Source organism: Hypanus sabinus, chromosome 12, assembly GCF_030144855.1.
Source record: "Hypanus sabinus isolate sHypSab1 chromosome 12, sHypSab1.hap1, whole genome shotgun sequence".
Taxonomy (NCBI): Eukaryota; Metazoa; Chordata; class Chondrichthyes; order Myliobatiformes; family Dasyatidae; genus Hypanus; species Hypanus sabinus.
Genome location: NC_082717.1, coordinates 31,826,516 through 31,843,283, shown reverse-complemented (window position 1 = coordinate 31,843,283; position 16,768 = coordinate 31,826,516). Strand labels below are relative to the sequence as shown.

The 16,768-nt window shown below is 41.7% G+C and overlaps 1 protein-coding gene across 3 annotated transcripts in view; it reads right to left on the bottom strand.

Moving 5' to 3' along the window:
• camkmt (calmodulin-lysine N-methyltransferase) overlaps nucleotides 1–16,768 on the bottom strand; it is a 325,277-nt gene that overhangs the window by 67,576 nt on the left and 240,933 nt on the right. For all 3 annotated transcript variants that reach the window (XM_059985734.1, XM_059985735.1, XM_059985733.1), the window contains exon 6: nucleotides 13,718–13,781. In XM_059985734.1, the coding sequence (XP_059841717.1) occupies nucleotides 13,718–13,781 (64 nt within the window). The remainder of the gene's footprint in view (nucleotides 1–13,717; nucleotides 13,782–16,768) is intronic.

Here is a 16,768-nt window from a genome sequence, read left to right as displayed (position 1 = left end):
ATGGAACCACCAGTTCCCTTGAGTGGAAAATCCTACAAATAGTAGTGGATACAGCCAAGTCTAGCATGGGTGAAGCTTTCCCCATCACTGAGTACATGTATATCTACAAGGACCCCTGTCGCAAGAAAGCAACATCCATCATCAGGGACCATGCTCTCTTCTTTCTGTTGCCTTCAGCAGCCTCAGACCCCATACTACTAGGTTCAGGAACCATCAGGCTCAAACTAGCGTGGAAAATTTCACTCAGCTTCACTCCACCCATCACCAAAGTATTCCTACAACCTCTGAACTCTCTTTCAGGGATTCTTCTTTTTATGTTCTCAATATTTATTGCTTCTTTATTACTTTTTAAAAAATCTTGTATTTGCAGTTTGCTGCCTTTTGCATGTTGGCTGTTTGTCTGTCCTGTAGGGTGCAGTCTTTCACTGATCCTGTTGTTTCTTGGATTTACTGTGTATGCCCACAAGAAAATGAATGTCAGCGTTTTATATGGTGACACGTATGTACTTTGATAATAAATTTACTTTGTATTTTGAACCTTTGTTCTAATTGTGTTAATTAATATTCAGTTATTGCTTTTTTCCTGAATAATCCATCATTACAAAACCCACAAGTGACCAGAAATAATATTCACCACAAAACCTTAGCTACAAGGGCAGGCCACGTCTGAGTAACACGTGACAGATGACCCACTCTGCAACTTACCAAACCCGCCCACTGTTACAAGTCAAGAAATCACTGCCCACTGCCTGGATGAATACCACTCAGTGAACATTAAGGCAGCTCAAATCCATCCAAAAAAAAGTAACCACCTGACGAAGGGTGTCAGCCCGAAATGTCGACAGTGCTTCTCCTTATAGATGCTGCCTGGCCTGCTGTGTTCCACCAGCATTTTGTGTGTGTAGTTTAACCACCTTTACATGCAGTTCAGAGCATTCACTCGCCACGTCATGGCAAACCATAGCTGTAGCCTATAGCATCTACAAAATACCATGCAGCTCATTCCACAAGAGCTACCCACCTCCCGTAATCACTCTTCAAAACACACCCGTCATCTTAAAGGACAACAGGAGCAAACACACAAAAAAGCTGGTACCTTCAAGTTCCCCTCCTTCCACCCATTACTGTTACTTCACTTAGCTAAACTGGATCTCTCAGCCTAACACTACTGTAAGGACAGAAGCAGTTAAGGACCTCTTTAAGGTTAGAGATAAGCATTCCCATCCTATGAGAGAATTAAAAATAAGTTCTTAATGATTCATTTTTAGTTTTCCTCATCATGGTGAACCTGTGGATTTCAGCTGATGCTATATCAGTGAATATATTCAAAAAGGAGGTAAGTGATTTTTAATGGGATTAAGAGGTATGAGAAGTCAGGAATAGAATAAACGATTAGCTAGCTTCATGTTGAATGGCCGGGTTGGCCCTAAGGGCTGAATGGCCTACTTCTGCTCATATTTTCCGTTGTAATTTTATATCACTAGCATTTTGCCTTTTACCTCTGCTGTGAAGACAAATGCGCAGCATTGATTTTAAACACCCTTTATTGTTCATTAATGAATCACCTGTTAGTTTTTATTGGTCCCACATTCCTCTTAGCTGCACATCTTCGTTTGGAGTAATAATGAAATCTGTACTGGCAGCCTTGCTACTCTTGTCATTTTTTTCCCTTTTGCATAGCTTTCAACTATTTATCCTGTTGAAGTATTTTCAGACTGCTAGGTGCCTGCTTTGCATGGTCCTTCCCTTTTAATTCCAACTGAGTGACATGATTTGCTGGCCAGAAGTAAGTCAAAAATAGAAGCCAGTGATCAGTGTATTAGCCCTCAGATCTGCTCCACTGTCCAAGGACGGTTATGCAGGTCCTGTGCATAATCCAAGATATATGCTCAGAGGTTCAGGAATAGCTTCTTCTCCTCTGCCATCTAATTCCTAAATGGACATTGAACCCATGAACATGACCTCACTTTTCAGATTCAGATTATTGTCATTTAGAAACCACAAATGCAATGCAGTTAAAAAATGAGACGACGTTCCTCCAGAATGATATCACAAAAGCACACGACAAAACAGACTACACTAGAAAATCCACATAACGTTTGGCAATCCCCTATCCAGAGTCCAGAGAGGCTGCTGCGTATTAATATCACGCTACTGTCTTAATATCGTGCTACTGTCTAACTGGCTTTTCTATATATTATCTGTTTTGCACTATTTTTACTCCAGCTATTCAATATACACATATATATATATATATATATATATATATATATACTGTAATTGATCTACTTATTTAATTTTTCTCTTCTATATTATCATGTATTGCATTGTACTGTTGCTGTTCAGTTAATAAATTTCACAACACATGCCGGTGATAACAAACTTGATTCTGATACTGACCGCTATCTGACTAATCCACATTTTGTTTATTTCCTTAGTGGCCTAAAATCAATGGATTTCAAACTTAAATTTACTTAACAATTCAGCATCCACCTCTACCAAAGTATTCCAAAGATTAACACGTCAAGAAATCCCAAATAACCAGCTTCTGGGAAACTTCAAGTAACTACCCCTTTTATTTCTCTCCAAGCACATGGCTCTTCCTTTCGATTTCAATTTATTTCTATTTTCCTCTTATATTTCTAACTACCAGCTGTTAAAGTAATTGTTACCTTGACAACTTTGGTCTCCACTCTGTCACAAACCTCCGTTCTCCCCACTCATCTCCTTCTCTGCACATTAATAGGCTCATTTTCTCACCTTTCCAGTTCTGAGGAAGAGTTCTTAAGCTGAAAGGTTGATTCTGTTTCTCTCCCTATGGGTGTCCCCTGAGCTGCTGAATCCAGCCAGCATTTTCTGATTTGTTTCAGATTTCCCAAATTTCCAGTGATTCTGATCCAAGTACAGTGGATTCTGGTATCCATCGGGCCAGGTATGTTTTGGCCCAATTAAGCGGATACCCCACATAGCCGAAATATCATGGAAATCATTAAAACAATATAAAAAGACAAACTACCATTTAACCGTGTAATAATTTATGATTTTAAATGAAATACAGAACAATTAGAACATTATCAATACCTCTTCACTACTATAAAACTGGATATAAGTTCCTAATAGTTATGAACAGAGAAAGTTATCTGCTGCGATCTTTTGATTAACTTTAAATTAACAAAATCAGCAAAGACTCTCAGTGAGATAATGTGACTGCTTCTATACAATGCTTTTGATGATTGAATCCTCCAAATCATCATTTTTATTGTAACATACAAAATCATTGTCAATACCTTCAAATTCTTTGTAATTCCTAACTTGCTGAAATAGTGAAATCATTTCATGTTCACTCCCAGCCATTTCTGGCATCTCCAAGCCTGAATGCTAGAAACCACCGTGAGCAGAACAGTTCTGAATTTTCTTACCACTTCTCACCAAGTATCAGTAACGAAAATCACTGCTTTTTGAACACAAACACCCCCAAATGATGCTACTTAAAAAATGATTCCTCTAAGCACAGTGAGGTGTCCAATAGCCACACAAGTGTACGCAAGTGATGCTGGTTAGAAACTGTTTGGAAACGATCTCCTGCCTGAATTTAGCAGCTGAGTGTCCAAATAAACAAAGGAATTTACGGCTATATTCTTGATTTAAGAGTTGTCCCAAATAAATGGCTGCCCCAATTAACCAATGGCTCAATTAAATGGAATCCATTGTATATCTCTTCCTTAGTATGGAGATGAAGCCCATTCAAGAGTGCTGTCTACGAGCCTGTTAGTATGCGCTTCCTAGCTTTTGCATATTTAGCCCGATGGAAGAAGTGAGAAGAGAGAATGTCCACATTGGGTGAGGTCTTTGATTATGTTGGCTGTTTTACTGAGGCAACAAGGAGCATAGCCAGAGTTCCTGTGATGTGCTGAGCTCTGTTCACAACTCTGTGCACTTTCTTGATGATGCTATCACCTAGGAACACAAAGATCTCAATCCTTTCAACTTCAGCACCATTGATGTAGACATAAGCATGTGCACCAACTCCTTTCTGAAGTCAATGAAGTCTGTTATTTTGCTGACATTGAGGAAAGGTTGTTATCATGATATCATGTAACCGAGCTCCTTATCTCGTTCCAGCACTCTGACTTATCGTTATTTGAGATGCATCCCACTTTAGTGGTGTCACCTGCAAATTTGTAGATGGAGTTAGAGCACAATCTGGTCATACTGTCATGAGTGTACAGGGAGTAGAGTAGTGGGCTGAAGACACAGCGTTATGGAGCATCAGTGTTTAGAATAATTGCTGCAGAAGTGCTGCAGCCTATCCTTATTGACTGCAGACTGTTGTTCAAATGTCAAGGATTCAGTTACAGAAGGAGGCCTTGACTCCCGAGGTCCAGAGTTTGTTTGGAATAAACTATAGTCTGATGTAGGTCTCTTTACTGTCCAGATGCTCCAGGGGTGAGTGTAGGAGCAGGGAAATGGTGAACACTGTGGACCTGCTTTGGTGGTAGGCAAATTGCAGTGGGTTGAGGTTGGCTGGAAGGCTGGAGTTGATGTGTGTCATGACCAGCCTCTTCAAATTCTTCATGATGCACTAGGACAGGTTATGACAGAGTATCTTGTTTTATTTGGATATTGAGATGATAATGGACTTCTTAAAGGAGGAGGGAACAACAGCCTGAAATGTCAGAAAATACCCGACAGCTAATCCACCCAGGAACCAAGTACATGTCAGGGGATATCATCTGAGATTAATATTTTCTGCAGCTTCTTGAAACAATCTTTCAAGAACCACTAGATTCTGGAATGGTTCAGAAGGACTGGAAAGTTGGAAATGTTACTCCACTCTCTGAGAAGGGAGGGAGGTGCAAAATGGAAATTAGCCTGACTTCAATGCCTAGGAAGATGTTAATGCCTATTATTAAGGATGAGTTTTCAAGGTACTTGCTGGCACATGATAAAATAGGCCAAAGCCAGCATGGTTTCTTAAGGGAAAGTATTGCCTGACAAATCTGTTGGAAATCTTGAAGGAAATAACAGGCAGGATAGACAAAGGAGGGTTTGTGAATGTTATTTTGGATTTTCAGAAGGCCTTTGATAAGGTGCTGCATATGATGCTGCTTAACAAGATAAGAGCCCATGGTTTTACAGGAAAGATACCAGCATGTATAGAAGATTGGCTGTCTGGCAGGAGGCAAATAGTGGGAATAAAGGGGGCCTTTTCTGGTTGATGCAAGTGACGAGTGTTCTTCTGCAGAAGTTGGTATTGGGACAGGCAACTTTGATGGTTGCACAGCAATGGCTGATGGCTTTGTGGCCAAGTTTACAGATGATACGAAGATAGATGGAGGGGCAGGTAGTGTTAAGGAAGCAGGGTGTCTGTAGAAGAACTAAGACTGATTAGGAGAATGGGCAAAGAAGTGGCAGATGGAATATATTGTAGGGAAGTATACGTTCATGCACTTTGGTAGGCTTAGGCTGTCCTCTAAGTGGGGAGAAAATTCAAAAATCAGATGTGCAAAGGGACACAGGAGTCCTTGTGCAGGATTCCCTAAAGATTAACTCGCAGGTTGAGTCAGTAGTAAGGAAAGAAAATGCAATGTTAGCATTTATTTCAAGAATACCAGAATATCAGAGCAAGGGTGTAATGCTGAGGCTTTATAAGGCTTTTGTCAGACTGCACTTGGAGTGTTATGAGCAGTTTTGGGTCACATATTTAAGAAAAGATGTACTGGCTCTGGAGAGGGCCCAAGGGAGGTTCACGAGAATGATTTTGGGAATGAAGGAGTTAAGTAGTGAGGAGCATTTTATGGCTCTGAGCCTGTACTCACTGGAGCTTAGAACAATGGGGGGGGGGGGGAAATCTTATTGAGACCTATCAAATGTTGAAAGGTGTAGATAGAGTTGATTTGGAGAGGATTTTTCCTATATTGGGGGATTCTAGGACCAGAAAGCACAGTCCTAGAATATAAGGACATTCATCTAGAACAGAAATGAGGAGGAGTTTCTTTAGTCAGAGTGTGCCGTTCATTGTCGTGGACGGCTGTGGAGGCCAAGTCACCAAATATATTTAATGCAGAAGTTGATGGGTTCTTATTAATCAAATTGACAATGGTTATGAGGGGAAGGGAGGAGAATGTAGTTGACAAGGATAATATATCAGCCATGAAGGAATAGAAGAGCAGACTCGATGGGCCAAATGGCCTAATTTTATTCCTATGACTTATGATCTTCATTCTCTGTATGACTGATGTTAAGTCTGCAATGGTGACTAAAGATTCAAGTGCACTGGAGACTTTCAAGGTGGTTGGTGACATACCCATTCCCTTCTGTTCAAAATGTGTATAGAATGTGTTAAGCCTATCTACTATGGTTGGCATTGCTGCCTGGCTTCAGTTTGTAACCTGTTACAGTATGTAAGCCCTGCAACAGCTGATGGCTGATCCTGGACTCATTTGGACTGGTGCTATTCTTTATAATCTCTGATAGCTTTTTAGCGGTCATATCTTGATTTCTTGTAGAGATCGGAGTCACCTGATTTGAATGTTGCATACCTAGACTTCAGAAGAGTTTGGATCTTCCAGTTCATCCATGGTTTCCAGTTTGGAAACACCTGGATTGTCTTCTTTAGTATGCAGTCCACAACACATTATCTGATCATGATGACACTGACATCCCCACTTAGGCTGGCTTTGAACATGGTATGTAGAAACTCATCTGTTTCCTCAGACCAGCACTGTATGACTATCTGTACAGGATTCATCATTTGAGTTTCTGCTTGTATACAGGGAGTAGGAGCATAGCCTGGTGATCTGATTTACCAAAGTGTGGATGGGTGATGGTTCAGTAGGCATCTTGGTTACTTGCATAGCAATGGTCGAGAGTTTGGCAAAACACACTCTTAAGTTGGCCCAGTTTAAGTCACTAGCAATGATGAAAGAGGCCTCTGGGTATCCTGTTTCAAAGCTGTTGACCACAGAATATACTTCACTGAGTGCAGAATTAGCGTTTAACTGAGGTCGAATGTGGACTGCTATCAGGGCAGCTGAAGTGAATTCTCTTGACAGTCAGTATGGGCGACACTTCACCATTGGACATTCCAACTTGTGCAAGCATGAGCTCACCCAAACCATCAAGTCTGAGCACCATGAGGAGTTGATTAAGAAGGAGACCTCTCTGCCCAAACCCTTCATGTAAGGACTATCAGTGTCATATCCTATTAAATGTTTTGAAAATCACATTCATTGATTTCCTCTCATCTACCCTGTGTGTATTACCCTCAGGCATCCCTTAACTACACGGGTGCCATGGTAGCATACTAGTTAGCGTGACACTATTACAGCTCAGAGATTTCCGGAGTTCAGAGTTCAATTTGGGTAGTGGAATCTCTGTACACCCTTCTCGTGGCTTTTCCCAGGGTGCTCCAGCTTCCTGCTACAGTCCAATGATGTGCTGGGTAGGTTAATTGGTCACAGTCAATTGTCCCATGATTAGGTCAGAGTTAATCAAGGTTGTGGGGTTGTTGGGGCAACGGGGCTGAAAGGGCCTATTCCATGCTGTGTTGTGAAATAAATACATAAAATGGATGGCTCTGATAACATTGTACCACTCCATCACAGACATTACCTTTGTGCTTTCCATCCTGCAACTTTATAAAAAACTAATTATTTGTCACAACTTTCATTTCATAAAACCATGCTGATCCTGCTGAATTATATCATGATTTTCAAAATGCTCTGTTATCACTTTCCTCATAAACGATTCTACCATTTTGGCAACAAGTGATTTCAGGTTAACTGACTTTGATGTTTTTCTTTCTTTTCTGTACTGAATACTAGTCTTGTATTTGCTCCTTTCAATCTATTGCAACAATTCCAAAATTGTGTGCATTTCAGAAAGCCGTCTCAAAGGCGTCCAATATCTTTACAGCCAATTCTTTCAGAAACCAGAAATGCAGGATGTCAGATTCAGGGATTTGGCTTAGTTATGTAAACCTTAATTTCTCCTGTACTTTCTCTTCAGTGACATTATTGATTTTGAATTCCTGTCATTAGATGCTCAGTTCCCCGGCAACATTCAATGTCTTCCAAAATGAGAAGAGAGAAAAGAAAAAAAATTTCACTACCCTATTTATTTTGTTGTTCCACATTATAACCTTTTTGCATTTTCCGCTGTGGGCTGGCATTTAGTTTTTGCTATTCCCTTTTTACATAAATTAAAAACTCTTAAAATTATTTATTTCTAATTTACTCCAATTTTCTCCCTTCTTTCCCTTTTATCAAAATATGATTGCCTAATTACACTAAAGAAGCTTTGTAGTCTCTGCTTTGCTAAATACATTTGAGAATTTCAACAAGTGCAGATTCAGTTACATTATGACTCTTACAGATATGGTTGATTATAATGCTGGCATGCATACTAAGTGAATGAATGGTAACTTTCTTAAGTGTATGAACTGGTGGGGAAAGGAAATGGCCCGCAGGCTGTCAATACATATGTTTTGGACCGACTATTTCAGGGCTCAATGCAATATGTACAATTTGAATTGACATGGCATGTTACGTAATAAATACATTCTATAAGAAAGATGATTAAACATGGATAGCACATTCAAGAAGCCCTGATTATGAACCTCCTCTGGAACTGAGTCATCTATCATCTCTAGCATCTTCATAGTCCACATTTACAGGAGAAGCTGCAATGTCTCAGTGAGAGATGGTGCATTTAATGAAGAGTTTAGACACTTAGAAACATAAGACCATAGACCATAAAACATTGGAGCAGAATTAGCCCATTTGACCCATTGAGTCTACTCCACCATTTGATCTTTGCTGATCCATTTCCCTTTCAACCACGTTCTCCTGCCTTCTCCCCGTAACTTTTCATACCCTGACATGTCAGGAACCTAGCAACTGCCATCTTACATACAGCTAATGACCTGGCCTCCAAAGCTACCTGTGCCCATGAATTCCACAGACTCACCACCCTCTGGCTAGAGAAATTCCTCCTCATCTCCGTTCTAAATGGATGTCCCTCTATTCTGAGGTTGTGCTGTCTGATCCTAAACACAGGATGCACAATAAGAAACATCCTCTCTAGATCCATTCTATCGAGGCCTTTCGATGTTTGAAAGTGGAGTCTAGAATCAAACAGCACAACCTCAGAATAGAGGGCGTCCATTTCGAAAAGAGATGAGGAGGAATTTCTTTAGCCAGAGTGTAATGAATCTGTGGAACTCATTGCCACAGGTGACTTTGGAGGCCAGGTCACTGGGTGTATTTAAGACAGTGCCTGATAGATTCATGATAACTCAGGGTGTGAAATGTTTTGGGCAGAAGGCAGGAGAATGGGGTTGAGATCCCGTCCCATTCTTCTAAATTTCAGTGAGTTCAGGCCCAAAACACTCCTCAGATGATGCCTTTCATTTCCAGAATCATTTTCGTGAACCTTCTTTGAAACCTCTCCAACAATAGCGCATCTTTTCTTGGTTAAGGAGCACAAAACTGCTCGCAGAACTCCAAAATGAAGGATCAGTGCCTTATAAAGCCTAACATTACATCTTTATTTTTATACTCTAGTCCACTCAAAATGAATGCTAACATTTCATTTGCCTTCCTAACCACAAACTCAACCTGTAAGTTAATCTTTAGGGAATCCTGTTCAATAGTCGTCACCAACCTTTTGAATCCCAAGATCCCCTACCTCAGCCTTAGTAAAGGGCAAGATCGACTCCAAACTGATTAGTTACACGCATGCGCACTGGGGCAGAAAAGACTGTAAGTAAAACCCTGCAACCCGGAAGCAGAAATAATGTATGAACACCAGGGGTCACCACCCTTTTTTTGCACCACGGACCAGTTTAATATTGACAATATTCTTGCTGACCAGCCAACGGCGGGGGGGGGGGGGGTTGTTAAACACTACAGGAATACAGCGATACTCGAAGCAGGTTCCTTATGTCCAGTCTATTCCGCAATTTAGTTTTCGTGGCTCTCGGCACTTACCTGTTGTCCCGCTTGCTCACATTTTTTCCGCTGGAAAAAACTCAGTGGGTTTGTCTATAAGTGCAGGGTGCTTGGACTCAAAGTACCAAATCAGTTTTGAGTGCTTCATTGCCTCATTAGACAGCCTCTGGGCCCGAGCTCCAGCCTCCCGCCTGCCCGCCCGCCGCCTTGGCCAGGTGCGGCTGTTCCCGTGCCGGGGCTGCGGTGGTCGCAGTCCAGAGAGAGCGACCGACTGACTGAGGAGTGCGACAGGGCGCCCGCCTGCCCCCCTTGTAGGATCTATCGGCCAACAAAAGTTTGTTTCAGTAGATCACAGCGAGGAAGCTGCTCTGCTATTTACGAAACCCTGAGCCCGAATTAGGTCGTCTGTGAATATTTTAGCACCAGGTTCCACATGAACATTCAGTGTGGTAAACAGGTTTACAGGTGGCACCTATCCATCCGCGCTCCAGGCCGGTACCAATGGCACTTCCCGCCGGCTGCGTGAGGCGGCTGGTTACCCGAGGCCAACCAGTGATCCCTGGCATGCTTGGGTAATGACCTCGTGTGTGTTCAAGTTCAACAGGGAATGAGGAAAGGTGCAGCTGACTCATATCGTTTCCCTGCGGCCCGGTGGTTGGGGACCAGCGCATGGTGGGGGAGCTACACACATGTGCACTGGGCAGAAAGAACGGAACAAAAACCCCGTAACCTGGAAACAATCCCTCAATGGTATTTGTGTATTTATTTTTAATGTTTTTTTCGGGATCTACTAGGGAAGTTCCAAAGATCGACCAGTCAATCGTGATTGACGGGTTGGCGACCATTACTGTAGAAGGATTCCAAAGTCCCTTTGCAGCTCAAATTTTTGAATTTTCTCCCTGTTTAGAAAATAGACTATACTTTTATTCCTTCTACTAAAGTGCATGACCATACACTTCCTTACACTATATTCCATCTGCCAATTCTTTGCCCGTTCTCCTAATCTGTCTCAGTCCTTCTGCAGACTCCCTGCTTCCTCAACGCTACCTGCCCCTCCACCAATCTTTGTATCGGATGCAAACTTGGACACAAAGCCATGAATTCTGTCATCCAAATCACTGACATATAACACAAGAAGAAGTGGTTCCAGCACTGACCCCAGTGGAGCACCACTGGTCACTGGCAGCCAATCAGAAAAGGCTCCCTTTTTCCCACTCTTTGCTTCCTGCCAATCAGCCAATGCTGTATCCATACAAATATCTATTCTGTAACATCATGGGCTCTTTCTTGCTTAGCAGCCTCATGTGCGACACCTTGTCAAAGGCCTTCTGAAAATCCAATTTCTTCAAAGAATTCCAACAGAGTTGGCAAGCAAGATGTTCCCTTAAGGTAACCATGCTGACTTTGGCCAATTTTATTATGTGCCTCCAAGTACCCTGAAACCTCATGCTGAACAATCCACTCCAACACCTTTCCAGCCACTGAGGATAGGCTAACTGACCTATGATTTCCTTTCTTCTACCTCCCTCCCTTCTTGAAGAGTGGAGTGGCATTTGCAATTTTTCATTCCTGCTGAACCATGCCAGAATCTAGTGATTCTTGAAAGACCATTACTAATGCCTTCAATCTCTTCAGCTACCTCTTCAGAACCCTAGGGTGTAGTCCATCTGATCCAGGTGACTTACCTGCCTTCAGAACTTCCAACTTCCCAAGCACCTTCTCCCTAGTAAAAGCAGCTGCACTCACTTCTACCCCCAACACTCGCAAACAATTCCTATCAAACTATTGTGAAAATGTTATACCTACAAAGACATTCCTTTTCTCCCATTAGAACCAGAAATGCTTTAAAATGTGGCCAAAGTTCCAAATTCAGCAAAGGAATAGGGGCGCACCGGCAAGCACAGCGGTTAGCGTAATGTTATTACAGTGCCAGTGACCTGGGTTCACTGCTGCTGCTGGCTGTAAGGATTTTGTACATTCTCCCCATGATTATATGGGTTTCCTCTTGGTCCTCTGATTTCCTCCCACAGTCATAGGTAGGTTAACTTGGTCACAAGGGTGTAATTGGGTCATTCAGTCCCATTGGGCTGGATGGGTTTGTTATCATGCTGTATCTCTCAATGTTAAAAAACCTAAAAATTCTATAACTTCTGCACAACAAGGGATGTTGCTGTTTGTCAATTTGATTAGCTCTTCCTTTGACCACTTTCCCACCAAAATAGTGAAAAAGTAAGTCATTTTGAATTTTAAAATCCAAACAATTAAAAATGGAAACCTTTATTCAGGCTTATTGTTAATATTTTTTCCTGTTTTACACTGCTCCCAAATATCCATTGACTTATCCCATTTATTAGGTTGATTTCTTTCACATGTAAGGATAAAGCTCCAAATTTGATCATACTGGAGAACAAGATGTGTACAAGGCTGCAGGAATGTTAAGCACCAATTTGACATCCAAATTTCAGGTCTGGAAATGCTCCGCTATGCCTTTATCTAATTGGGTGATGCTCATTCAATATCTTGCAGTGCCCTGTGATCACAATATCCCTATTGTTAAATGGAGAATCCGTTTTCATTATAGAAACTTGTATTAAAATAACATACAAGTGTTATAATGAAACCTGCCCCAGAGGAGTTCTACAGAAAGGAAGTGGATGCTGGACATGAGTATTGGGCAACCTGAAGGGAACTGGGGGTTGATAAATGGAAGCAAAAGTCTATTAGGCATTGGAGCAGAATTAGGCCATTCTGTCTACTCCGCCATTCCATCATGGTTGAGTTATTATTCCTCCCAACCCCATTCTCCTACTATCTCCCTGCAATCTTTTACTTCCTTACTGAATAAGAACCTATCATCCTCTGCTTCAATACACCAATTGCTTGGTCTCCACAGCCATCCATGACAATGAAGTCAACTGATTCAGCATTTCTGACTAAATAAATTCCTCCCTATCTCAGTTCTAAATAGACATCCCTCTATTCTGAGGCTGTGCCCTCTTGCCCTAGACTCACCCACTACTGAAAACATTCTCTCCAATTCCATTCTATCTCGGGTCTTTCAATATTCAATAGGTTTCAATAAGATTTCTTCTAAATTCCAGTGAGTACAGGTCCAGAGTTATCAAATGCTCCTCGTAGATTCACCGTGACTGAAAAGATAAGGCTTCCAAGAGAGATGTAGCATGAGGGACTAAAAGGAAAAAATCCCATGGAAGACTTGCCATGTAATGGGAAGAAGACAAACAAATGGGAACCATGGTATTATAGATTATAGACAGTGATAAAGGGCTGGGGAATTAAACAAAACATCACAGTGAATTACATATGTCTTCATCCTTTAGAGATTAATGAAGATTCCTAATTTCAAGTTTCAATGTGCTTCTTCACCTTACCATCATAAGCATTTGTGACTCAGCTTATTCAACATAAGATGAATTCTAATTTATTCCTGGCTTAGTGGAGATGAATGACAACCATGCCTGGAATAAGAATACAAACTGGTGCAAGATATAGAGAAGATTAAATAAATTGTGAAGGGGGAAACTGGGTCACTATTTTGGATATGATAAATGTCATTTGGAAGAAATTTCCTGTATTTGTAGTTTTGCTTTTTCACTTCATGAACTCTAGAAATATATCAAGTCTTATATTGCTGATCCTATTAGGTTGAAAAGTAATGCAGTACAATTCCAGTGATTTCCAAACTGTATTTTTAAAACCATGAAAAACTTTTGTTTGCAAATGAGAGGCATGAGTAAGGATACTTTTGATTGCTTTTTCATTCCCATCAGTTAATAGAACTTCTTTGACATCTGCAGAAATAGCAACCTGCAAAAAAAAATAGCATTGAACGATGAGCAAATATGCTTGTCTTGTGCAGAAGTGAAGACAGAACTGACAAGCCTTCAGTATCATGCTTCTTCACCTATTTCTTAGTAACAATCTTCAATCTTTTTTCATTTTATGTCTGCATTATTTTAATCATTCAATCAAATCAGTCAATACTTTTATCATTCCATTTGCGGGAGCCTCTATCTTGCTATCATTCTGTTCAGTAATTGGATTGTGACAGTGGATGATGGTATTCTGAGAGGCTTTCATTTGCAGCCTTCTGTTTATCTAGTACAGCCATCATACTGGGCTGTCACTCTGCCTTTCAGCCTGCCTCTGTCTGTCCGCCTGATGTCCTTCACATAACTTTGTATTGGAGGCGCGTGGCTTTGTAAGGGTAGTGTGTGCTTGTATGTGCACACATGCATTCACGAGAGTGAGAGGATAAGTGAAAGTGTGAGCAAAGGTATGATCGAGAGTGAATGCGAGTGAGTCCGCAAGTGACTGCACGAACTCAACAACATGAAGGGATAAACAAGAATGAACAAACACACGTATGAGAATGGGTGGGAGAGTAAGTACTGGAGCAGCTCAGTTTGAGAATGGAGCAAAGCAGCACAAAGCCACTATAAAGAGGGACGGAGAACAGCCAAAGGGTGTAGCACACATTGGTACCAACAGCACAGCTAGAAAGACGGATGAGGGATGCAGAATGAGTTCAAGGAGTTAGGTGGAAGCTTAAAAAGCAGGATTTTCAAGGATGCAAATTTAGGATTACTCCCTGTGCCACATGCTAGTGAGGGTAAAAACAAGAAGACATGGCAGATAAAAGCAAGACTGAAGAGTTCTATGGGAGGGAGGGCATACGGTAATTGGCACTGGGATCACTTCTGGGACAAATGTAATCTGCTCAATAAGGATAGGAGGTAAAGGGGGACCAGGAAGATTTGCTCATGCTACTCAGGAGGGATTAAATTAATCTGACAGAGGTTAGGAAGCATCACAACAGTGCAGCAGATAGACTTAAACATAGATAAATTGGGGGCCAGGGTAGTGTAGCGGTTAACGCAACACTATTACAGCTTGGGTACGTTCTCCCTGTGACTGTGTGTATTTCCTCTGGCTGCTCCGAGCTAAGAAAGTGGATTAGCATTGGAATTCAGATCTTAGTGCAATTATATAAAAACCGCTAAGAGAAGGGCAGGAATGGTGGTTTGAAGTCGGAGTGCAGAATTTTCCAATGTGACACTGATGACTAGAAAATTGTTTGTGTTGTGGATTGCAAGGAACATTAATGAAGCAGTACATAGACCAGTTAGAAAGCTGGGCTGCGTGTTGGCAGTTAGAATTTAATCTCAACAAGAATGAAGCGATGCATTGTGAAAAATCAGTGGTTAGACTACACTTGGAGCATTGTGTGTAGTTCTGGCTGCCACACAGGAAAGATGTGACTGTGCTGAAGAGAGTGCAGAGGAGATTCACCAACATGTCACCTGCATCGAAGGACTTTAGTTATGGGGGGGGGGGGAGATTGAACAGGTTGGGTTTGCTCCTCTGGAGCGAAGGAAACTGAGGGAGTGATCTGATAAGAGATATATAAAATTATGGGAACGCTATTGTAGAAGGGGGAGGATATGAGAAGTAATACATTAAAGGTTAAGCCGGGAGGAAGGGGTTTTAAAGAGCATGTGAGGAGAGACTGGTTGATAAGTAGATCTCCCTGGCAGGAGGGATTATAGACTCAGATTCTACTTTAAGGGACACTTAGAAAGATGTTCAAATAAGCAAGGCATGGAAGGATAGTTCCTTAAGGTTGTTATAACCAGGGGTGGCAATGGGGACAAGCTCTTGCTACCTATGAAATGCTCTCAGTGACGTGCACCTCAAAGAGCCTCTTACAACCAAGTCCAGCTCCTAGCCTTCACACATACTTACCTTCTAAACCTGATATAACTGTTTCTACTGACAGCAGAAGGGGCAAAGGTGAGTTACTGATGACTTAAAACCAGTCGCTTCAGACAGATGGGGCTCATCAGCTATGGTTGGCAACTCATCTAGGAGAAGGAAAACTCTGATCTCAAACCTCCGCTGCTTTCTGGCCATTCGCATCCATGGGGAAGGCTTTAGGAGCAAACCCCGAGTAAAAAAAACCCAGAGCTGGAGTCCCTAAGGAATCCTGCATTGAGTTCAACTCTGACTGGCAACTCCTACGACGCTGCTGATGCCAAACTGCTTCGGTCTCTGCAGTTCCTTTTGGTTCATCAGATGTGTGTGGGGGAGGGAAGCTTGCTACATGGGCATCAACTTGCTCTCCATATTGTACTGCCCAGGCTTGCGTTATCTAGACAGCTACGATGCAACATCCATGGTTGACCCTGACCGATGGAGGCTTCGGGAACGGTATGCTCCTGATGTGGGAAAATGAGGCTAATTTGTAAAAGGGCCAAAGATCAGCATAGAATTGGAGGGTCAGAGGACCAAAGGACATGTTAGTGTGACTATACTGTGTGAAAAACACCACTGACTGAGGCCGAGCCAAGGAGTCATTGAGAAAGAGTGAGGGAACTATAAGGCAGAGAGAGTACAGGAGCATGCACGGGAGTGAGGAAGAGAGAGAAAGCATGGGAGAGTGATTGTGAGCAAGTGAAAATGCAACAGAGCAAATGATTGACATGCACCCATATTTTTGGGTTATCTGCACACATTTTACAGAAGTATGACAGATTCATCAACTGTCTGTCAGGGCAATAATATTCCTTATCGTTGAATAGAAATTTAAAAAAAAGTTTTCTGCTGCATACCAACGGAATATAATATCAGCTCAATAAAAACTCAGAGCATAAATCCCCTGAATGGTTATTCCACATCTAATAAGTGGAGTCGGTATCATATTTGTTGGTAGACCGATGCAGGTGAACATTAACTACTCAATCACACTGCTCCAACGGTGATACTTCTTCCCTTGCTGGTGCTTTTCATGTACT